The sequence below is a fragment of the Panthera tigris genome, chromosome F3, assembly GCF_018350195.1.
Source record: "Panthera tigris isolate Pti1 chromosome F3, P.tigris_Pti1_mat1.1, whole genome shotgun sequence".
Classification (NCBI taxonomy): Eukaryota; Metazoa; Chordata; class Mammalia; order Carnivora; family Felidae; genus Panthera; species Panthera tigris.
This window is the reverse complement of record NC_056678.1, coordinates 21,203,326-21,228,057: the sequence shown is the minus strand read 5'-3', so window position 1 is coordinate 21,228,057 and position 24,732 is coordinate 21,203,326. Positions and strand designations below refer to the sequence as shown.

At 40.9% G+C, this 24,732-nt stretch overlaps 1 protein-coding gene and 1 non-coding gene across 4 annotated transcripts in view; one reads left to right on the top strand and one right to left on the bottom strand.

The window, feature by feature from the left end:
• Positions 1 to 19,405, bottom strand: part of AXDND1 (axonemal dynein light chain domain containing 1) — an 88,238-nt gene extending 68,833 nt beyond the window's left edge. The window contains exons 1-9 of one of the 3 annotated variants that reach the window (XM_042976478.1): positions 18,841 to 19,405; positions 18,230 to 18,435; positions 16,296 to 16,468; positions 15,101 to 15,204; positions 8,316 to 8,436; positions 7,612 to 7,697; positions 5,617 to 5,673; positions 4,692 to 4,794; positions 2,219 to 2,340 (exon numbers count right to left, since the gene is read on the bottom strand). In XM_042976478.1, coding sequence (XP_042832412.1) covers positions 2,219 to 2,340; positions 4,692 to 4,794; positions 5,617 to 5,673; positions 7,612 to 7,697; positions 8,316 to 8,436; positions 15,101 to 15,204; positions 16,296 to 16,468; positions 18,230 to 18,323 — 860 coding nt within the window. In that variant the 5' untranslated portion in view covers positions 18,324 to 18,435; positions 18,841 to 19,405. The remainder of the gene's footprint in view (positions 1 to 2,218; positions 2,341 to 4,691; positions 4,795 to 5,616; positions 5,674 to 7,611; positions 7,698 to 8,315; positions 8,437 to 15,100; positions 15,205 to 16,295; positions 16,469 to 18,229; positions 18,436 to 18,840) is intronic. The other 2 variants (XM_007096244.3, XM_042976479.1) reach the window with 2 other exon arrangements.
• On the top strand, positions 11,441 to 11,547 carry LOC122236087. Its single transcript, XR_006214286.1, has one exon. It is a non-coding gene; the product is annotated as a U6 spliceosomal RNA (small nuclear RNA).
• Positions 19,406 to 24,732: the final 5,327 nt, after the last annotated feature.

Genomic DNA, 24,732 nt, shown 5'->3' with positions numbered 1-24,732 from the left:
ATGAACTCTGTCTGGGTAATGATATACATGACAAAGAAGGGGGAATATACTGAGGTCAGCAATTTACTTTGAAGTACATGAAACTGGTGGGTGGATAGAAGGATGACTAGCTGGACAGACAAGTGATAAATAAGTAGAGTAAAATGTAAATGGCAGTATCTAGATAATGGGTATGTGTGTGCTCACATGAAAATTACTTCCATTTTTACAGATATGTGGAAATTTCCATAATAAAATATTGTAAAAGTAAAAATAACAGCAACCAAAAAAAAGGCAGGTGTCTGCATCTAAAGATATTGATAGTGTCGACCAGAAAGATTATAGCAGCAGCTCTATTTCTTAGTAATGTGAGAATCTTACTCAGCTCATGTCCAATCTGGGAGTTATTACTCCCCTATAAGATAAAATGTTATTATGAAACTCTGTTGCACGTGAAAACTTCCTTCTGCTGCAACAGGCCTGGAGGCAGTTACATGAAAAGCAGAGACACACACAAGCCGATCAGAAAGCACTCAAGGAGAGCAGGGGCAGAGAGCTACCGTAACATGCAAACAGAGAGAGGAAGCCAGAGGCTGACAGCAAGTGTTTGCAAGGCATGCGTGGTGTTACCATTCCTTGGGGACTTCTGTTGGATCCTCCCAATAACCTTAGGAAGCAGGGAAAACTCTTTTAAGATACCAGGCTCAGGACAACCAGAGTCCTCCCCAATGAAGGTGAGCCCTACTTCAAAAGACCTCCTATCACAAGAAAATGCTGGCCACTAGATTGTTCTGAACCTACTGGGTATTTCACCATTCCACAGCCACATCATGAATATTTGCAGCAATTAGCCTCAACCCTACTTTGTATTCCTTTTTTAAAGAATATTTCACACTCACATACACTTTCTATTTATGCATGTATATATTTGCTTATTTATTTATTTAAAGCCCCAACATGGGGTTTGAACTCTTGACCCCGAGATCAAAAGTCACATGGCCTTACCGACTGAGCCAGCCAGGTGCCCCATTACCTACTTTATATTCTTAATTCCCAACTTTATTATAAATCCTTGGCTTTGAAGCCCTACTGTAATCCTAAATCTGGTACTCTGAAGTTAGTGTTTTTGTCTCCCTGGTGACTCAACTTTTCTTAAACGATTTTTGGTTTTGGCTTGCCTGCCTGTCTCTTTCTGTCAGACTTCCTAGGATAGAACCCCACCTGATCTGGGCCCCTAGAAGCTAACTCCTGAAATCAGCTGGAAGAGTCCCACTCATCCCTACTGCTGATAAGGGGCAAGTCTGGATCCACCCTGAGTCATCAGGCTCCTTTATCGTGCTTCCTCATCTATCCCAGGCTTTGTTCTTAGAATGACAACTCAAACTTCAGCTGTCCCTTTCTTCATTCTAATTTGCATTCTCCAGCTGTTGAGGTGTTCTAAGAACCTACTCCTTAGTATCTAATCTTGACCAGTCTCTTATTAACGGCTTTGCTCTTCATTTCTCAGCACCATCAGATAGGAGGACTCAGCTTCCATAAATCAGACAGCAGGCAAATAGGGCAAATTTATGTTATTAATTCTCATTCAGAGAGAGCTAATAATTTGCTTGTGGTTCCATGGCAAGTAAACTGTAGATACAAAATTTGAACCCAGTATTCTAATTCCACTATTCCTTCCAGCTTTTTGTAAAGTACCACAGTCATAAGAAGCATTATACGACAATAGTATTTATCACGATCATCTGTAATAATTATATGTACTGAGCATCTACTTCTCGTGACAATCCTATGAAGCATCCTAAGGCTTGACACAGACACTCAACAGACATCACTGAGTGATGAATGAACAAATGGGCAAAGAATATGTTCACAGTAGTTATTACCTGCATTTACAGATGAGGAAACTAAGGCTCACACTTTTACCAAAGTCACACATCTACGTGATGATTTAAACCAGATCAGTCTGTCTCCAAAATGTATACTTTTTCTAGTATTTCACATAGCACTTCACTCCTAATCATAAAAGACTACGGTATCAAACATCCCAACAGAAATCATTTTAAGGAAGTTCTCAACTATTATATTTTTACAATAGAAAAAATAACAGAAATGCAATTCAGTTCCTTGTTACCAATAGGATAAAGAAGGGAACTTCTGTGATTTTCTCAAAAACAGATATAAACATAATTGTAACATAAAACTCAAAAGGAAACCAGGATACTCCAATAACAGCTCTAACCTGATTTTGGACAGTAGTTCTCCTCTATCTGCACAGTCCACACTGACTTGTCGAATAAGTTCATGAAATACTGTATTGTAAATAGTCTGTTCCTTCTTCAGCATATGCAGTAGTTTGTGCATCTGGCAGAAGATAAGGAGTATCATCAGTGTTTATTACAGTCTTGTCAGTAAAAACCCATTTTAGGAGGTAAACACTCTGAATGTGAATGTTTAAGACACACCTTGATAATTTATGTCACTTATATTTTCCTTATAAATATATACACACAAATGATATATTATTTTTAAACATCTATGTTTAATCATGTACCTCTTTATATGGTGCAATGACGTTACGGTTTGCTTCTATATCATCCCTGACAAGAGTATATAACCTGAATCTAATCATAAGTACATGTCAGACAAACCAAACCTGAAGAGCATTCTACAGATTAACTGGCATCTGCTCAAATATCATGGTCAAGAAAAACAAAAAAACTGTTTCAGATTATAAATTGTCTAAAAGAACACAACAACTAAAAGCACAATGTGAGGGGGCGCCTGGGTGGCTCAGTCAGTTAAGTGTCCAACTTCAGCTCAGGTCATGATCTCGTGGTTCATGGGTTTGAGCCCCGCGTCAGGCTCTGTACCAACAGCTCAGAGGCTGGAGCCTGCTTCAGATTCTGTGTCTCCCCTCTCTCTCTCTGCCCCACTGCCACTGGTGCTCTCTTTCTCTCTTTCAAAAATGAATAAACATTAAAAAAAAAGTTTTTAAATAAATAAATAAAAGCACTATGTGATCCTGGAATCCTGAAACAGAGGGGTAAATAGCTATAAAAACCAATATAGGGAGAATTGATAAAATCTGAAATTTGAATATGGACAGATAATACTCTCACATAAATGTTAAATCGCCTGACTTGGCAACTGTATTATGCATATGTAAGAGAATGTCCTTATCCATAGGAAATACACCCTGAAATGTTTGGTGATAAAGAGGCATGATGTCACCAGCTTACTCTAAAATAGTTCAGAAAAAATATATACATATAAGGATATGTATGAAGGGGGGAAGAGAGAACGAATAAGCAAGTAGGACACAATGTAAACTACTAGAGAATTTGGGTAAAGCTTACATAGAAATGTCTTATACTGAACTTGTCTATAAGTTTCAAATTCTGTAAAAATAAAAATTTACAAAACAGAAAGGGCCTGCATAAAGAAAAATATCTATAATTATGTAAGATTGAAAGAGCTCTTTTCATTAACAAAATAAAAATTTAAGTGGTAAGAAAGCATGGTTTAATTGGCAATGTTTGGTAATGGTACATAAAATAATAAGGGGCTTATAATCAGTGGTACCTTATAGTCAATGAAATACGGTAATAATAATACTAACAGTTATACAGTGTCTATTACATGCCAAGCACTATCGAAACCTTTTATATTCATATGCTATTTAATCTCAACAGTCCTATGAAGTAGATATTATTATTACCTGTAATTTATTTTATTTTATATAAATTTTAGTTAGTTAACATACAGCACAATATTGGTTTCAGGAGCACCGTTCAGTGATTCAACATCCAGTGCTCATCCCAACAAATGTCCTCCTTAATACCCAACACCCATCTAGCCCATCTCCCATCCACCTCCCTCCATCAACCCTCAGTTTGTTCTCTATCGGTAAAAGTCTCTTGTGGTTTGTTTCCCTCTTTTCTTTTTTCCACCTTTTTCCCATATGTTCATCATGTTTTGTTTCTTAAATTCCATATATTAGTGAAATCATATGATATTTGTCTGTCTTATTTCACTTAGTGTAATACATTCTAGCTCCATCCATGCCATTGCAAATGGCAAGATTTCATTCTTTTTGATGGTTAAGTAATATTCTATTGTATATATATACCACATCTTCTTTATCCATCCATCAGTTGATGGTTATTTGGGCTCCCTCGATAGTTAGGCTATTGTTGATAGTACTGCTATAAACTTGGGGTTCATGTACCCTTTTGAATATGTATTTTTGTATCCTTTCAGTAAATACCTAATAGTGCAACTGCTGAACCGTAGGATAGTTCTATTTTTCGCTTCATGAGATATTACCTCTAATGTAAAGATGACGATATTGAGGCACAAATACATTAAATGATTTGTCTAAGTTCACTAACTAATAAATGGCAGGGTAGGGTTTCAATCCAGTCTTTCTGGCTCCCAGAATGCATGCTTTTTTTTTTTTTAATGTTTATTTATTTCTGAGACAGAGAGAGACAGAGCATGAGAGGGGGAGGGGCAGAGAGAGAGGAAGACACAGAATGGGAAGCAGGCTCCAGGCTCCGAGCTGTCAGCACAGGGCCCAACGCGGGGCTCTAACTCACAAGCCGTGAGATCATGACCTGAGCCAAAGTCGGCCGCTCAACTGACTGAGCCATCCAGGCGCCCCTCAGAATGTATGCTCGTAACCACTAGGTTACAATGATCTTTGCAATTACCTTGGTTGGCCCTGTATATTCCTGATTCTCCACACCAGCCCTCTCTAGCATGGCGTCCATCACATCATTCAGTTGGACCACTTCTACTCTTTTATTAGGTTTCCTAAAAGATTAAGGCGGCAGACTTATGATATTAGTGTTATAACAGGTCATCCTCACCTGACAAAAAGAATATAATATACAGAAAACGTATACAGTATCGAATATTTGTGATATTTTAAAGCATTAGCCCTACTACATCTAGTAGCGCTTGTACTGATCTAGTGGGTTATACCAGTACTAATATTAAAAAAAGAAGAAGAAAAAGGAAAGAGAAAATGTAAACAGTATGATCCTCTTTTTTGTAAAGAAAATAATAGTTCCCTCCAAAAATTCTCTACACTTATTGTGTAGGATTGTAAGAACAGAGGAAAAATGTGGAGAGGTAAATACCAACCTGTTAATCCTGGTTACTTCACAGTGTAAGAAAAGAAAAGGGAGGAAAGATAAGAGAGAAGATAGGAAGAAAAGGAGAGGTAAGAAGAAGGAAAAAGGAGACAACAGTAGCAGACGTCTGCTGTACAACGTTGCCTAGACTCATTGACACTGTATTGAAAAAAAATTAAGAAGATAGATCTCATGTTAAGTGTTCCTTCCACAGTAAAATAAAATTTTAGAAGAAAGAAATTTAAAACTAAAAAAAATATTTTGCAGTACTTAAATATTATAAATATGTAAAGGTGAATATGCAATTGGATAAATGAAAACACTGATTAAATGCTAGAATTTAATTATTTAAATTATATGGACAATTATTTAAATTATATGGACAATTATTGGGTTTCTGCTACAATTTTAATATTTTCTGTATAACAAAGTACTATGAAAAATAAAAATATGCATATTTTCCTTCTAAGAAATACTTTCAAATATAAACCATACTTACATGGATGGGAAGAGCAATAGCCTGTTTTCATTATCTGTGAGGAGAGTAGTATATTTGCTGCAATAAATAAAACGGGTCAATATTATTGGGAGAAAATTAACTGGCCTGTTTATCACATATGACAACGTGATGAACCTAAAACCTAATCAAATGGAGAAGGTCGGAGGCAATCAAAACAGTGCATCATTTTACACACAAGATCATAGCTACATATCTACAGACACAGATGTAATGATATTTATCATATTTGGAATATTTTCACTAAAGGAACTTTAATCACATTCTTCATATGTTAAAATATGAAAACTTTCTTGATTCTTCTTTTTAAATGCCTTTTCAAAGGTGGAAGGGTGTTCTAAGAACACCGAAGTCAACAAAGTTAAGTAATGAAACAGGTTATAAAATAAATAAGCAAGGATGAAACTAGAACCCAGTCTACCTAACTCCCAACCATATCTAAATGAGTGTCACATTTAAATTTACATTTAAATGAGTATCACAATGAGAACCACATGGTAATTCATCTAATTCATTATTATTTATGTATCTTTTTCTTCCCCTAGTTAATAAGCATTTTCTTTGGTTCTGTCCCTTGCCAGAACTCAAGTTGGTTAATAAGGTCCACTTTCAGAATTTAGATCACTGAAAAATCTCCAGAGAACATAAAAATTCAAAATAAAGTTTCAAGAACGAGAGAAACCAGAAGCAATGATACCCCAGGAGCAACGGACACACCCACTATCTAGATCGTGATTTCTAAGTACCATTCTCCACCAAAAGGAATCAGTACTCCCAGGAGAAGCGACATAGCTCATTCCACAGCCTGAGTTGGGAAATACAGGGCGAACCTGGAAATCTTATTGAATCAGAAAATAAGGAAACACTCAAAGAATGATGGGGACATGTCCAAAGAGAATACAAGCCAGATCAAAGGAGCTAACACTGGCCAAATCAAAGAAGTTTTGAACATAAAAATAAATAATTGCAGTAAAGAATTATAACTCCCTGGGGGGAAAAAAAAAAAAAAAGAAATCCTTGAGTCCATATGGTAAAATGCTAACTAATAAACAGATGAGAAATGATGACGCTAAAAAAGTCATCAAAAATATCTACAGCTGGTGGGTTGTTAGGAAATTTACACTGAAATATTTGATGATAACAGGTCAGGACATCTCCAACTTACTTTTGAATAGTTTTAATGTATTTATGTATATGTGTATTTTAAAACAAATAAGGCAAAATGTAAATACTCAGTGAGTTAAAATAGAGTACATGAGAGCTCCTTGTCCTTCCTATTTTTATAACTTTTATATAATTTTTGAAATTATATAAAAATAAAAATTCCCCCCCCAAATAAATTCCATTTAGTTCTCTTTGGCAAAATATTGTTCTGAAAGCCACTATCATAAGGACATGTCGTATAACATGAACTGGCAAGACAGCCTCTGGAGATTTTGTTATAAGACCTTAGTCCAAAGTTCTTGTTGTTTAAACTATGAAACATTCACACACTGTTTCAGCAAATATAAGCAAGATCCCAGTTTTCACCCCATAAGCAGAATGACAAAGAAAACTGGAGATGACAAGTGCACAGGCTGGAGCGAAGCCATCAAGGGTGTGTTAGTTATGAGATGTCAGCTCACAGGGCTACTTTCCTTTGTCTCTATGGCCATGGCTCAAAACCCATTGCTAAAGAGGCACAGGCAAGCATTCAGAACAAAGCTCCTTTTTCTTTTTTTTAAAGATCAATTGTTTATTTCAAAATTAAACAGTAGGGAAAGACACAGAACAATTTGACCAGTGAAATCCGAAACTTTTTTCAGTAAAACTTTTTCATTAGTTTTTGGCACCTTTCTTAAATTTAGGAAGGAAAGCCAAATGTTTCCCTATTTCAGTGTAGATATGGGTGCACCGTTTTCAGGTTCTTCTGTGTCTGGGAAGGAGGAAACAGTTTCACCTGTCAGATAGGCAGTGTGTGCATATCACAGTACTCACTCATCATAACACTCCAAACCTGAAACTCCTGTATTTGACACAATATGAAATTCTTCAGGAATCAAAGTGTCTGTTATTTTCTTTGGCTTAAAAAGAAAGATGGACAAGAACGAAAACATTAGTAAATGAAAAAACTGAATTGCATAAATCAACACTCCTATCCCAAAGGGATACTATTTATTAAGTTAAGCGATTTTGATTACAGAGAGAACAGTATCAGTAACTAATATGGATCATGGCAAGTAGTAAAAAACTGTTAGCAGAGAACACATTAAAAAAATAACCATAAATTAAAGAGCCTTGGTTTTAGTATTATTTACACATGTCCCTACATTCAGTAACCCACTGACTCTAAAATTCACCTTAGCAATATGCCAAAGATAAGAATTCTACAGCCTTAAACAGTAAATTTTAAAAAAATCCAGTCTCCTATACTGTATTTTCTAGATTTAACTAGAAACTAGTTTATAACTAGTTTATAACTAGTTTATAACTAATTTATAACTATAGTTATATAGTTATCCACTTAGATAAATAAGGTATTCTAGATCTTTTCACACTAAATACCCTTTCCTAGAAATAATTAGAAAGTGCTACAAAAACTAATAAGCAATACAGTTATAGTACAACATTGCTTTATATTTTGAGGAAATGATTTTTTTAAGTACAGAAAGAGGAAATTATTTGTCAAATACTCTATTTACCTTATGAGGCACAATGACACCATCATTTGACTGTAATGAACGGTCCAAACGTGGGGGACAAAGCGAACTCTCCCTAGTCTCTCCTTTAACATATTTAACATCATACAGAAAAGAAATATCCCTAAAAAATAAGAAAAATATATTCACAAAATAAATTTTCTGTCTGGCTACTGGATAAGAGTAGGTAAGGTCCTTCTAGTGCATGAGAAGGGACACAGAACCAGTCTCCTGTCCTCATACGTCACTAAGACAGCTGAGGTATTAGACATGAACCACCCCCACCCCCATCCCACTCTTCCTCTTCTCCACCTCACATTTCTCATTCACTTCACAAATTCTTTCCCCTCCTTCAACTTCAGGCTAAGATACATTCTCTTCCCCAGGGTTATTTCCTCCATTGATGTCCTTGATTTCATCCTTAGCCACGTCCTTTGGGATCTCATTCCATCAGTCTGCTTTCTGTGTGTCTCCCCCTCTCTTGGAATACTCCCTTTGGTCTATAACTCAAGTCTCTTCCCCTTCTAAAAATCTTCCCTTGACCATGCACTGCTGTCATGTTATCACGACCTATTTATTGATCAATGGATCTCTCACTCTGTTAAACATCAGATTCCTTGAAATTTCCTTGCAATCTTGATTTCCATCTCCATCTCTTTGAAACCACTCTAAAAAGCTGATGACTTTCCACTGCTAACTCATCAGTTCTTCCCTTCCACTATTTCCCTTTAATATTTCCCAGGGTTGATCATCTCTCTTTTTAAAAACACTCTCCTTTCCTCTATCCTCTGTGCTATTGGATTCTCCTTGTTCTTTTGCCGTAACTACTCCTTCTTGGACTTCTCTATGACCTCCCGCCTACTAAAGGGAAATGTTCTGCAACATTCTGACCTCATCCCTCTGTCTTCTTTCCCTATGCTTTCTCTCTAAGCAATGCCATCAAATCTCACCTTATCACATTTGTTACCTCTCTATATATATACCACTGGATAATTCTCGCTCCATTCTAACTTTTCACCCTCCTATCCTCACTAATTCTGTCAGGAAGTACCACCACTCCATTCATCAAAATCTCAGCATATACAGTTGATTCCTTCCCATCCATTGCCCTAATTTCCATATATCACTAACACTCATTAATTTTACAGTCACCCTCATTATCACTCTAGTATTGGATCCTATTGTCTCTTGCCAATGCCAAATCACTAGTCCAAGCTGTCCATACTTTTTAATGTGGATTCTCAAGTCTCTCTAGTATATTCTACACACTTCTTCCAGATTCATCGTCCTATAGCACAGTTATAATCATGTCACTTACTGCACGTGATTTTCACATGTCTGTCCCTCCAATTATAATTGGTATAGCCATTATGAAAAATAGTATGGAGCTTCCTTTAAAAAATAAACAACAGAACTACCATATGATCTACCAACCCCACTTCTGGGTTTATACCCAAAGGAAAATAACCTGGTTCTTGACAAGATATCTACACTTCCATGTTCACTGCTGCATTATTCACAATAGCCTACATATGGAAACAACTTGAATGTCCATTAGCGAATGAATGAAGAAATGTACACACACACACACACACACACACACACACACACACACACACACTGAAATGTTATTCAGCCTTTAAAAAGGAAATCCTGTGCTGACATGACAGCTCAGAGCCTAGAACCTTCTTCGGATTCTGTGTCTCCCTCTCTCTCTGCCCCTCCCCCACTTGTACTCTCTCTCTCTCTTTCAAAAATAAATAAAACATTTAAATAAATAAAACATTTAAATAAATAAATAAAAATAAAAAGGAAATCCTGCCATTTGTGATAGCATGGGTGAAGCTGGAGAACATTATGCCAAGTGAAATAAGCCAGACAAAAACAAACACTGTATGATTTCATTCATATGTCAAATGAGGGTATAAAGGGAGGGGGAGAAATGAGGAGATGTTGGTCAAAAAATACAAAGTTTCAGTTATGCAAGATGAATGAGTTCTGGAGATCTAATGTACAGCATGGTGATGTTAATTAGCAATACTCTATTGTACATTTGAAATGTGCTAATATATCTTAAATTTAATCTTCTTACCACACACACACACATAAATGCTAACTATATAGAGGTGACAGATAAGTTATTTAGCTTGATGGTGATCTTTTCACAATGTATACATTTATTAAAACATCAAATTGTACACCTTAAATATACACAATTTTTGTGCCAAAGATATCTCAATAAAGTTGTTTTTTCAGAAAGACGCTCTCAGGATGATGGGACGTTAGTCATTATTACACCAGTAACTGCCAGAAATTGGCCAATACAACTTTGTTAGCTAAAAACAATGAATGGTTCACATACATACACAAATACATCTTTTGAAGGGAAATATTGGTTTGGTAAATGTCATTCAAATTTTCTCAGAGTAATTTTAGGAGGCTTTATATTTCTATTAAATTATTGGTTATCTTTATTTTTAGGGGAGACATTTGGTCTATTTGTTGGAATATAACTTTTCATTAAAAAATAGAGATATGCTTTATTTCTCATAAAACTCTTGTGGAAAATCACCTGCTTCCACTCTTCTGGAAAACCTATTTTTATTTAGAAAAAAAGCAAAAAACAAAAACAACTTTGATTCTGATCCACAATATGAAAACTGGATAAAAACATTATCAAACTAAATTCATCCTTCAAATGTTTTCTTCAAATCAACACTGGTTGAGTTATGTTCACAAATAAGCATGTCTTTTATCTGAAGTTGTCAGGGAATGAGGTATTTCAGAGATAGTGATTTTCCAAATCTCTGCGGTATGCTTTTTGAAAAACATTGTCTTTCTAAAATGTATTTAAAACTCTGTGGCTTTCTTGAACAGAATATGTGTAACTCAATATAATCTTTTCTTGACGATTCAGGTAATGACTTCTTAAGCTAGAAGTGTCTTGAGGACAGTCTGGTTTATGTTTCTGAAACCTAGGTCAGTACCGGAATATGGCAGGCACTGATGTTGGGGGTCGGTGGGGGGGGTGGCAGGGAGGATACCTTCTTCGGATGGAAGGGTTGGAAAGCACTTTCCCAGACACCCCTGCAGCCAGGGTTCTGGGCATGAATTAAGCTCCACAAGTAGCGCTCACTTCGGCAGCACATATACTAAAATTGGGACAATACAGAGAAGATTAGCATGACCCCTGTGCAATGATGCCATGCAAATTCGTGAAGCATTCCGTATTTAAAAATAAATAAGTTCCACAGTAGATGCACTTTTGCAAGATTTTAGAGGTAGAAGTGAGAGAGAAGCCATTTTCTTGTCATGCTTTCAGTGGATTTTGCCAGCAACACCATGGAGAAGTGGTTTTCCTGAAGCAACATGCCAGAATCCACTCTCCAGCTACCCAGATCCAGAGGGGCATTACAGTGACAGCAGTAACAGCTCTATGATCTCAGCTTCTTGATCCTTGGATCACAGTTAAGGGGACTTTTTTTGCTTATTATTGCAGTATCATTCACATACCATAAAATTCACTTTTTTTTTTTTAATTTTTTTTTAATGTTTATTTTTGAGACAGAGAGAGACAGAGCATGAACGGGGGAGGGTCAGAGAGAGGGAGACACAGAATCTGAAACAGGCTCCAGGCTCTGAGCAGTCAGCACAGAGCCCGACGCGGGGCTCGAACCCACAAGCTGTGAGATCATGACCTGAGCCCAAGTCGGACGCTCAACCGACTGAGCCACCCAGGCGCCCAAAATTCACCTTTTTAAAGAGTACAATTTACAAGTTTTTAGTTTAGTCACAAGTTTTTACTATATTCACAATTTACAGGTTTTAATATATTCATTAAGTTGCATAACGACCACCAGAATCTAGTTCTAGACTATTTTTATCATCTCCCCAAAAAATCCTTACCCACTAGCAGTAATTCCCCACTCTCCTCCCCAGCCTCACCCCCAGCAACCAGTTATCTAATTTTGTCTCTACGGATTTGCCTATCTTGGACATTTCATAGAAACAGAAACACACATGTGCCCTTTTATGACTGGCTTCCTTCACGTAGCACGTTTTCAAGGTTCGTCAGTGTTGTAGCCCGTATCAGTACTACATTCCTTTTTATGGCTGAATGATATTCTATGGTAGATGACATTTTGTTTATTTTTTCAGCAATTGATGGACAGTTGGTTTGTTTCCACGTTTTGGCTGCACGAATAATACTGCCATGAACACTCATGCAAGTTTTTGTGCAGACATATCTTGTCAATTCTCTTGGGTACACAGCTAGGAGTGGAATTGCTGGGTCATATGAGGGGCCTATGTTTACATTTTTGAGGAACTGCCAAACTGTTTCCCAAAGAGGCTGCTCCACTTTACATTCCCACCAGCAACGTCTGACACTTTCAACGTCTCTGCATCCTCATAAATGCCCGTTATCGTCTGCTTTTTGACTATGGTCATCCTAGCAGGTGTGAAATAGCATCTCTTCGTGGTTTGATTTGCATTTCCTTATGGCTGATGATATTGAGCATCTTTTCATGTGCATATTGGCTCGTTTTATCTTCTTTGGACAAATGTCTGTTCAAGGGGGCATACACTTTTTTTTTAATTTGAGAGAGAGAGCATGCATGAGTAGGTGAGAGGGGCAGAGAGAGGGAGAGAATCTCAAGCAGTCTCCACACTCACATTGAGCCTGATGTAGGGCTCGATTCCACCACCCTGGGATCATGACTGGAACTAAAATCAAGAATCAGATGCTTAACTGACAGGGGCCCCAAGGGGCCCTCTTCTCGCAGCCTTGGAGGTAAGTAGCCTGCACCAGGGGTGAATTCCATTCTGTTCTGAGCCTTATTCCCAAAAGTAGTGCTTCACACCTGCTCCTTTAGCCCTTGTAAATAGTTGATTTGCTGCCTAAGATAGGTTTTATTTTCTGCCCTCTACTCTGACTGATAAAGCTGTTGAAAAATATTACTCAGAGGCTATTTGCTGGGTTGTTTTCTATTTTACTGCTGTGCTCTAAATATTTAAGGTTGCTAGACAAGCTTTCTCATGTCATACATGTATACATGTACAAGCTTTCTCATGTCATACATGCATACATGTACTAGGTTTCTACTGGCGCCGTAATGAATCACCACAAACTTAGCGGCTTAAACAACACAGGTTTATTATCTTACAGTCTGTGGGTCAGAAGCGCAACATGGGTCTCACGGGGTAAAATCAAGGTGTCTGCAGGGCTGCACTCCTTTCTGGATGCTCTAGGGGAAGATCCATTTCCACGTCCACTGGAGTTAACTCAAATTTCTTCCAGTACTAGGACCGAGGTCCCTGTTTCCTGGAAAGTTGGCAGCTGAGGGCCATACCCAGCTTCTAGAGGCCAACAGCAATTCTTAGCTTGTATCCTCCCCTCCTCCATCTGCAAAGCCAGCAACCGTAGGCTGAATCCCTTCCCTCTCGCGCTTTGAATCTGTCCTCCTTCCACCTCATCTCTCCAACCACTCAACTTCCTTCTTTCTCCACTCTGAAGACTGAGGCAATTAGGTTGGGCCATCCCAAGAATCCAGGTAATCTCTCCATGGCAAAGTCCTTAACCTCAATCACATCTGCAGAGTGTCTTTTGCTATGTAAGGTATGTACTCAGGTCCTGAGCTACAGTGAGAACATCTGGGGGAAGGCCATTATCCTTTTTACCACAGTGAGGATCTTCATGGTTTAAAACTTCCAAGTCAGAAGCCATTTGACATTAGAACTTTAATGTCGGGTTATTGCCACATTCAGATATAGCTTATTATTTTTTTCAAAGTACTTCAAACATCTCGTAACTACCAATTATTACTACTAATAATTACAACCATGATCTGAAGGTATAAAGTATAGATATTTTGACACTAAAGCCCCAGGACATAAAAGTTAATAGCCCAAGTTCCTGCCACTTTTTCTAGCACTGAGACATAGCTGGGTAATAGCAGCTTATATTTACCGGCAGCTGGCTGGTTCAGTTGGTGGAGCATGCAACTCCCGACCTCAGGGTCGTGAGTTCAAGCCCCATGTCGGGTGTAGAGCTTGATAGCTAGCTAGCTAGCTAGACAGCATTGTCCATTATCTCCTTTATAATACCTTCTTTCACAATATCCCTGGGAGGTACACAAAATGGAGTAAGTCCACTATTCTCTTCCTACAAATGAGCAAATGGAACTCAGACTAAATAACCTATGCAACATTTCTTTCAGATGAAGCGGTCTCATGAGGGGCATACAACTGATAAATGGACCAGGCAGAGAAAATGAGCAGGTCGCAATCCTCCCAGGGAAAATGGTGACATTTAGAATATTTTTAGGAATGGTATAAAAACAACAAATAGTGCTTGCTGATTTGATCTGAAACAGTGTAAAAGTTAAGCTTTCACTCCGAGGAAAACCAGGGAGTAAGCACTTGCTTTTCAAGGTTTTCATGAAGCTATGCTACCTCACTCTTCTTAAATGAACAGGCGAAGAGGCATTAAAGGCACTCTATCAGATCTGGTCTCTTTTACTAGGGGACGACAAGGGACAGAAGAGTGAGGACAAGCACAGAAAGGCATGCAAAAGCAAATCTAAACAAACCAAAAGTAGGTAGAGATAATAACCAGACACACAGAAGGATGGTCCTGTACCTTCTTCAGATTGTATTCTGCTTCATCAAATATACTGCAGGCTTTAAACTTAAAATCTTTGATTCTATGATTTTTCCAACTGTGATGCTCCCAAAGAAATGAGATAAAATGAGAAAATGACTCAATTCATCTGCATCTGCCTCTTTACCTTCCAGCACCCGTTAGGGAGACAGGATGGTCAATCAGGTACTTGAACTTAGTTCTTCGAATAGGGTGATGCCAGACTTGGTCAGTCGGACGCGGAAGAGTGCCCTGGGGATAAAAAAAGCAAATATATGAATACACAGCAGAGGGCGCTGTAGTCAAATGAAATCAATCCTTAATCCTTTCCAAGGTTTACATTAAGGGCAGTTGGATAGTCTGAGGAGAAAAAGAATTCTCATTCAATACTGTGGACGAAAAGTGAAACTAGGACAATTCCAAAGTGAAAGGAAAATATCAAGACTAAGAGTAGTAATGCTCGCTTAGGTAAATCACATTTAAAAAAGCATTTCCATGGGGGAGGGGAAGGAAAAAAAAAAAAAAAAAAAAAGAGGTTAGAGTGGGAGAGAGCCAAAGCATAAGAGACTGTTAAAAACTGAGAACAAACTGAGGGTTGATGGGGGGTGGTAGGGAGGGGAGGGTGGGTGATGGGTATTGAGGAGGGCACCTTTTGGGATGAGCACTGGGTGTTGTATGGAAACCAATCTGACAATAAATTTCATATATTAAAAAAATAATAAAATAAAAAAAATAAACATGTAATTCTCAATAAAAAAAAAAAGCATTTCCTTGGCAACACTGGTACAAACGATTTTAGTTTTCAAACTAGGAAATTAATTTTAAAGTATTTTGAAAGACAATCAAGAATAACATAGTGTTAAAAAAAGAAACAACAGGCCCAAAATGGAGTAAGATGGGCTAAGCCCCACATCAGCAAACCAACATTTCCGTAACATCTTACCTAACCGCAGTTCTGGCATCTCCCAAAGGGGCGTTTTAAGCCCATCAGCTGGAAGTTCCTGATCAGCACAAGTGAGGTAATCAGCCTGATAGGCTCCCACCCTTCCCCCAAGGGGAAGATGACCTTGCCTGAAATAATCCTTTCTTTTGTTAATGACTTCCTTGTCCCTGACCCCTTCTACCAGTAAAAGCCCTCTATTTTGTACAGTTCCTCAGAACTCCTTTCCACTTCCTATATGGGATGCTGCCCGATTCATGAATTGCTGAAGAAAGCCAATTAGGTCTTCAAATTTACTCAGTTGAATTTTGGTTTTTAACAATAACACGCTCAATAAATACTTAATGAGCTGGATACCAAGAAGACAGGTGTTCCCAAGTACTCGATGTATGTGTATGTTCACCTTTGGGGTTTTAGTCTTCTTAGGAGGCAGTAAGTTTTCAGGACAAGGACCAGCATTGGCTGCAGAGGCCAGAGAAAGAAGAACTTCCTCAGGGATGAACTCATTCTGAAGGGATGAAGGAAGGGGTTTTGAACGATCCACCATAGTTTTTTTCTCCTTTAGTTCAGGCAGTCCTAAGAAAGTAACGGGAAAGAAAAACCTGCGGTAGTTTTTTGTAGATTTAGTTCGGAGGTTCCCACGCTGCCTCAATACCATCTGTATATTTCCAACAGAGAAAACACTGCTTCTAGCTGCCAGAAACATAACGCTATTTTAAACACTGAACATCATCTTGTCAAGGGGAAAAAAAAAATTGCCTGCCCCCCTCACTTTTACACCACACACAGCTTCAAAAACTGATGCACAATTATTCCACATTCCAAATTGAAAACTAAACTCACTTCACTTGCTCAATGAAACGGGATAGTCTTAAAATGATGGAAATGTCTATTTCCCCTTTGATGTGAGAATGACAGATCTCTCCTCAAAACTGTCAAATTATTGAGTAATTATTTCTGTGTAAAGTCAAAGGTGAGAATAATCGACATTGAATTGGGGCATTTGTAGAGTGGAAGGGATCAGAATCGGGTTTAAGAGGAAAAGCAGGATTAGGACTGTCGGCAATGAAGAGTGGAATCATCTGAGAAAATGGGCTGAGCAGGAACAGTACGAATGTTCCATTCAGCCTGACTAGGGCAGAGGGATTGTGAAGATGGGGGATGGGGGGGGATAAATAGGAAAAGGCTTCCTATGAAGTCAGTCAAGGAGGGTTGGGCTGTCACTCTTAACAGATCTGCATCCCTCACAAAGTATGGCTTCTGTTAATTTCTACAAGGAGGTCACACCTTCCTGGTTCACCAACAAAACTTCTCAAGTTCACATGACCAAATCTCTTTATCTCTTGAATGTTTGAAAAGGAGTTAGAATATCACAGCAGGAAAAAAAAAATGCTGGGTAGGGCTTTAGCGAAATCTTCCCTAAAAACAAGATCAAATTGTTGGAGGGAGTTTAGCATGGGAGTAGGAATGAGTCTAGGTGATTATTATTCTAGTACAGATCTGCATTATCTGTATATGAATGAAAATTCTTAAGTAAGGAATGCTTGTCTTTAGAATAATTACTAAAACCCGATACAAACTGGTTCCTTAAAGTCAAAGACCAGGTACCAAAAAAAGTAGTTTCATGCAACTATTGGTACCTAAAATGGGTGAATTTAAAACAATATAAAACTGGGCGTCTGGGCAGCTCAGTTGGTTAAACGTCAGACTTGGGCTCAGGGCATCATCTCACAGTGAGTTCCAGCCCCTCACTGGGCATCGCGGCACATAGCCTGCTATGGATCCTTAGTTCCCCCCCCCACCCCCCGTCCCTCCCTCCTTGTGCTTGTTCACTCACTCTCTCTAAAAAATAAATAAATATAAAAAATTTTAAATAATAACACAATATAAAGCTCATCATCATTTGGGGCACCTGGGTGGCATAGTCAGTTAAGCGTGGGACTCTTGGTTTCTGCTTAGGTCATGATCTCCCAGTTTACTGGGTTTTGGCCCTGTATCAGGCTCTGTACAGGCAGCGCAGAGCCTCCTTGGGATACTTTCTCTCCCTTCCCCACTTGTGCTGTCTCTCTCAAAATAAATAAATAAAACAAAAAACTCAACATCTGAAAACAAAAATTAGTCTTTAGGTGGAGTAGTGAGGCAGGACTCTGACTCAAAAATACTATAAAAGGAATGTTTGGTTTTTTTTTATTTTATTGAAACGAGTGCACTGGAAAATGCAACTAATTAAGGTAGCCTGATAACTCAGATTCTGGAAAAAGGTGAATGGATTGTGGATTGTGAGTTCCGACTACGGCCGTGATCACTGATGTCTGCGGGATCCATGAAGAACTTTACCTGTCTCTTCCTTGGATGCAGAGACTTTTAATTTTTTGCCCTCTGCCGTTAACACGGAGGTTAGCAATGTGGAGGGCGTTTTTGGAAGAGACATAATCAACAATGCCTCCTACCACTTTCTTTAGTAATTTGGAACGTCCCTCCAAAAAGCTAACTTAGAAACAAATCCTCGGCGTCCTGGGATTTGGCAGGTTTGCCACACTGTCCTGCAGACAAAAAAAAAAGGGGGGGGGCGGAGTCCCATTAAGTGCTTAAGAAAAATATGCATTTTAGAAAAATATGCAAAGATCAGAGTTTTGAGTCTTAAGATCAGAGTTTATAATACATCTGGAGTGGGTTTTCCTTCTTTGGGGAGACTTCTGGGTTCTCTCACATCACCTGACGCGACTGAAGCCTACGGGTGGGTCAGGGTCTGGGTCCAGGCCGGGAAGGGCACGCTCGGCCCACCCACCTACAGCGGGCCCCACCCGAAGGGCGCCCCTCGGTCCAGGTGGGGAGCTCCGGTCCCCGGCCTCCCGACACGCAGCGTCCTTGAGCACGCCGCCTCCGCGGACTCTGGGAGGGGCAGGGGGCGCGCCCAGGCGGCAATGGACGTGATGGGAAACACGCACTTGGAGCCGGTACCTGTGAATTGTGTTTCCCGCCAGACATCTGGTCGCTTCGCCCTTTCCCGGAACGCCTGCGTGTCGTCATAGAAACCCAGGACCCCGAGCTTTCGCAACTCTCACTGGGGGCTGTCTTGGGCGGTGCCTGAGGAGCGGAGAGACAGCTAACAAACAATCCCAACACTCGGGGATTCGGGGTTTTTCACCGCGGCATAGGTTCAGCAGCAACAGAATACAGAAATATTTAATCGGGCCGTTCTCACGGAGTGCGAAAGTGTCTAGATCCCGGTGCTTCCGCCCGCAGGTCGTCGCCAGTGCGCAGGCGCTAGCAGTGGCCAGGGTCGCTCTTCCCCTCCCCCGGGAAGGACCTCAGTGGCTCCCGACAGCAGGTATCGATGAGTTGGAGCCAGCCTCCCGTAAGAGATTTGTTTTTCCATCGATCTCTCCCACTTTTATGTTGTTCTGCATATTTTTCTAAAAGCCAAATTCAAGGAGAAATTAGGGAATCAAAAGCTCTGGGTCCCCAGCAGTTGAGGCTTCCTTGCCGATGCTGCCCCCTGGCCTTGACATCTCCAACAAGTCTTCTTGGGCGCTTAAGCACAGCCCTCTGCCCCACCCCATAACCGGCCCAGCACACTGAAAGCATTCTTAGGTCTAGGCTTGTTGTGGCTGGAGGCAGGGAAGGAGACTACACTTAAGGCGAAACCAACCCAAGTAACATCGTTGGGTCTTCTTAAAAACCTGTTCTCGGGGAACTGAGAGGAGGAACTGAGATCCCAGCCCCTTACCGCCCCCAAGGATCATTTTCTGTTAAGATGGAGCCTTAATGCCAAACAATGATGGCTGGAATCCCAGTGTCTGGATGACTCCAGTCTAGCAAATAAACTTTAAAAGGAAAGGGAACTTATCTTGTTCAACAGCCCCATTCCTTAGTACCAAGCACAGTACAAGCCCGGCCCAAACACCTTCAGTCCATGGTATTTGAAAATCAACTGGACCGTTCTACTGTCCTGTGCTGACGGATTTGGTTTCTGATGTTCAGGGGAATAGCAATGAAAAATATGAGCAAGTGTTGAAAATAAAACCAGCACAATGCCTGTGGCCCCTTCTAATTCTCCTAGGCAACCACCTTGGCTGTCTGAGCATTTTAGCCTTTAACCCTATCCCATCACCCTAGTTTTTCTCTAGATTTTCCAACAATTAAAATACACACATAGCACTCGTAGAGCACACATGAACTGGCAGTCACCAAAATCGGCTAAGGGCAGAAACAAGGCAGAAGCAGGTGGACAGTAATTTTCCTGCAAATTGTATTTGTGTTTCTCCATCTTCATCGGTGTTGTGACTATACATTTCTAGTTTGGAACCATAAGAAGACTGAACTTCAGAGGCCCTAAAATTACAGCTCTCGGCTTATACGGTTTATCAAGCCTTTGGGTACTGGAAGAACAAAATAATTCATCTTACATATTCTTAACCTGTTGTTGTTGTTGTTGTTGTTTTAATCGCAGTAGGACATTGATAGAAGAGGTGAAGACCCGCAAACAGATTCAAGAGATACATAGAAGTATAATCCAGGGGCACCTAAGTGGTGCGGTGGGTTAAGCGTCCAACTCTTGATCTCAGCTCAGGTCCTATCAGGGCTCCTGGGATTTAGCCCCGCCTGGGGTTCTTGGCTGCCAGCCTGAAGCCTGCTTGGATTCTTTCTCCCTCTGTCTCTGTTCCTCCTCCATGCACTCGCTCTCTCAAACTTTTTTTTTTTTCTCAAGTAAAATCTATAGTTTTTGAGAAGTGATTGGCTCTGTAATATGAAAAATAAGACAGCAAAGTTTAACTTCTCATTTTCTGTCCTGTGCAGGGGTGTGGTGATTACACAGGCTGTTTCCTGAGCAAAGTTGTAGAAGGGTATGGAGTAATAAGAACAGATGAGAATTTAAGAACATCACAATTGGGGCGCCTGGGTGGCTCAGTCGGTCAAGCACCCGACTTGGGCTCAGGTCATGATCTGCCCGTTCATGGGTTCGAGCCCCGTGTCAGGCTCTGTGCTGACAGCTCAGAGCCTGGAGACTGCTTTGGATTGTGTCTCCCTCTCTCTCTGCCCCTCCCCCACTTTCACTCTGTCTCTCTCTCTCAAAAACAAACATAAAAAATTTTTTAAAAAATTACAGTAAGACCATAGCTATCGAAGAATACAGTTGCTACTCTTGGGAAATTCCTCTTGTAATTTTGAATGCTAGCAAGGGAACCTAAAGCGGACAAAGGTAAAGTATTATTGAGGTCTTTGATGGAAAATATCACGGCAAAGGGTGCCTGGGTGGCCCAGTCGGTTAAGTGTCCGACTCTTGGTTTCGGCACAGAGCACAATCTCACGGTTTCATGAGTTCGAGCCCCACATCAGGCTGTGTGCTGACAGTGCAGAGCCTGCTTGGAATTCTCTCTCTCCCTCTCTCTGCCCTTCCCCCACTTGCTTCTCTGGCTCTCTCAAGTAAATAAACCTAAGGAAAGGAAAGGAAAGGGAAGGGAAGGGGAAGGGAAGGGAAGGGAAGGGGAAGGGAAGGGAAGGGGGAAGGGAAGGGAAGGGAAGGGGGAAGGGAAGGGAAGGGAAGGGAAGGGGGAAGGGAAGGGAAGGGAAGGGGGAAGGGAAGGGGGAAGGGGGAAGGGAAGGGAAGGGGGAAGGGAAGGGAAGGGAGGGGAAGGGGGAAGGGAAGGGGGAAGGGAAGGGAAGGGGGAAGGGAAGGGAAGGGGGAAGGGAAGAGGGAAGGGAAGGGAAGGGGGAAGGGAAGGGAAGAGGGAAGGGAAGGGGGAAGGGAAGGGAAGAGGGAAGGGAAGGGAAGAGGGAAGGGAAGGGAAGAGGGAAGGGAAGAGGGAAGGGAAGGGAAGGGAAGAGGGAAGGGAAGGGAAGGGAAGGGAAGAGGGAAGGGAAGGGAAGGGAAGAGGGAAGGGAAGGGAAGAGGGAAGGGAAGGGAAGGGAAGGGAAGGGAAGGGAAGGGAAGGGAAGGGAAGGGAAGGGAAGGGAAGGGAGAAAATATCACAGCAAAATCCAAGATGAGCAGGTAATAATTTTCCTAAATAGAAAACCTCACAATAGTAAAAATGTCAGCCCAAGGTAGAAGCAGGGCTAACTGAGCTGGCTGGCATTGGCTGACTTCGGTGGCAGCTTAACACCAACTCAGCAGGAGGGTCCTCCGGCTTCGAGTGGACGTGATCTCAGAACAGAACCAGTCAGTGTGATCACTAAACATGCCCTCAACTGGGAAAAGAAACTACAAACAGAGGGAGCGTGTTTGCACCCATCTCCTTTGTACCAATTCATTTTCTAAATGTGTGGGCAGGGATTGGACACCCACCTGCGGGCACTTACATGTCGCATGCATGGCTCCAGGAGGGAGTTTGAGTGGGAAGTAGGCCAGTGCTTGTACTTAATGTAAAGAACGAAGCTACCAATAAATGTTGTGAAAGAGACGTGAGGGAAAGAAATCAAGACGTTAGGAAAAGTACTGCCCAGCCAAGCACTTCTCAGGGGAAGCGGAACTTCAGCCGGTCTCAGTTCCATCATTCAATTCACTTAAGTACCCTCCTCCCGATTCCCCGTGGGTGTGCCTACAGGAAGAACTATGCTTTCGGCTTTGTTCACAAGCATTATCTTCAGTGCAGAGCACAGTACCGGAACATGGCATTGATGCAGTCTAGAACAAACTCATCTTTCTCATCAGACCATAAGTGGGCTTCTACAGAGCAAATTCAGTCAGCAACCGTGCTGGGCTGAGTGTGCCCGTCCATGTACGATTTCCCGTGGTACATGTACAAACCGGTATGCCAGTTTTATTCACCAGATCCATGGTAGTTGAGTCCAAATGCAAGCTGAGCCTAAAAGGTCAGCACCCTCAACTTCGGTAAGTTCATCAAGGAAAACTACCACACTGTGGCTTCGCCCCTAGTGCCAATCAGTACTCACATGGTCCAAGAAACAGGGCGGGAGGGGGACACCTAAGGGGGAAGGGACTTCCCCCTTCCCACTCCTCTGGTCCTGCAGAGGCAGGTGGGTAGAGCTAGACCATGGGAGACTAGAGAAATTCTTGGCTGTCCGTGTGATAAATGCTTTTATGGAAAGAGTGTTGTGATATCCAATCCTGGTCGTAATAGGTTTCTATTAGGAGGAGACTCTTTGGAGGAAGGAAAGCAATGTCTCTCGCTTCAAAATCAGTTTCCCCAAGTCTTCTCTGAAAAGGCACACTTCTTGACCAACAGATTTTCCACCTCTCATTAGAAAACGAAGTCCATTTCTGCCCATTAGGGGAGGGGGTAGGTGCATTTTCACAAACAGCCATTCACAAGTTTTAAGAGGCCAAGAGCAAAAGGAATCAAGCAAGCAACAAGCAGAGACCACAATAAAGAGGAGGCTCCAAGTGTCACTGTCACAACTGGGCCTTGCTATTTATTAACCTGGCATCTGTAACCTGGCTCCTCCTCTATCATTCTGGATAAGAAAATTGTTCTTTGCCTTCTCTCTGGCTATCTTCACATAAAGCTGCCTGACATGGAGATGAAAAACATTTATAATTATGAAATACATAGATGATATGGAATAAACTTGGAAGTTACTGTGAAAACAACAGAGACTAGGTTTTCTCCTGAGAGGCCTGAGAAAATTAAAACTTAAAAGCTTAAGTTACGGGAAACTGAAACCTAACCAAGCTTAACCAGCTTGTTCCGCTTCTGTACAATTGTTTGGCGCGCCCATGTATTCCTGATCAATCATTGTTGCCTGGCACATCCGTATATTCCTGATCAACCATTGTTACTTGGCACATCCGTGTACTCCTGATCAATCATTGTGATACCCGTACCCCCGGTTGTGGTCTGACCTAAAGGCAGGAACCAATCGAATACTGTTAAGTGTCCAACTTTAAACACCAACCAATCGCAGCTCTGTAACTGTGGAAAATTCCTGGTTTCCCCATGACTTGTTTGTACCTGTCTATAAAAGGGGTGTAAAAACCTCTCTCAAGGCCTCTTGGCGTCACCGGCAACGGGGGCGAAGAGGTCCAGGTTCGAACTTGCAATAAATGACCCTTGCTGCTTAGCTTTGACTCTGGACTCTGGTGGTTCGTTTTTGGGGGTCTCTTAGACTCTGGGCATTTCACTCCAAATATATTTATTCCCCACACTCTTCAAATATGCAACAGGTTACCATTTTTGAATGTAGATTTTAAGTTAACATTAAGACCGTGCATACTAAAGAAAGTGATGGTACCGGTGATTCGACAACCAGGGGAGGGGACGAGGGGATGGGGCTCCTGAATCAGAAACTCAGAAAAAGAGTAAACACGACTGAATTAGAAAAGACCTCGGGTTCTCCATGACCCTTCTGCTGCGCTCAGAACATGACAGATTTAAAGCACAAGCTGGACAGGTGGAGACCCAGGAAGGACGCTGCCGCACCGGCCAAACGGCAGAGTGCTGGCTGGCTGGGGCCTGAGCTCTCTCCTCTCACCCAAGAGTTGGCACATTCGCACACGGGAATTCGAATTGTATCCCTAATCGACTGGACGCACAGACTTCCTCCTGTTTCAGCATTATTTAAAACAATGAGAAAAGTACATCTGCCACTTTGTTAAAACATGACCACCACGAAGCACAGTGGAGTCTCTGCCAGCTTGAAAGCACGCCACCGGGACGGGCATCCTGACAGCGGAAATGGGAATGCAAAGTTGTAATGTAGAAGCAAGAAGAAAGCATTTAGAAAGAAGGAATACAGAAGAGGCAATCTGGAATTAAAAAAACAAAAACAAAAACAAAAAAAACATTACTTCTGAGATTAACCCTTTCTTTTTCTCAAGTCCAAATTAGCTACTTAAAAGTCTTGATGGTTTATGGGGTCGCCTGGGTGGCTCAGTC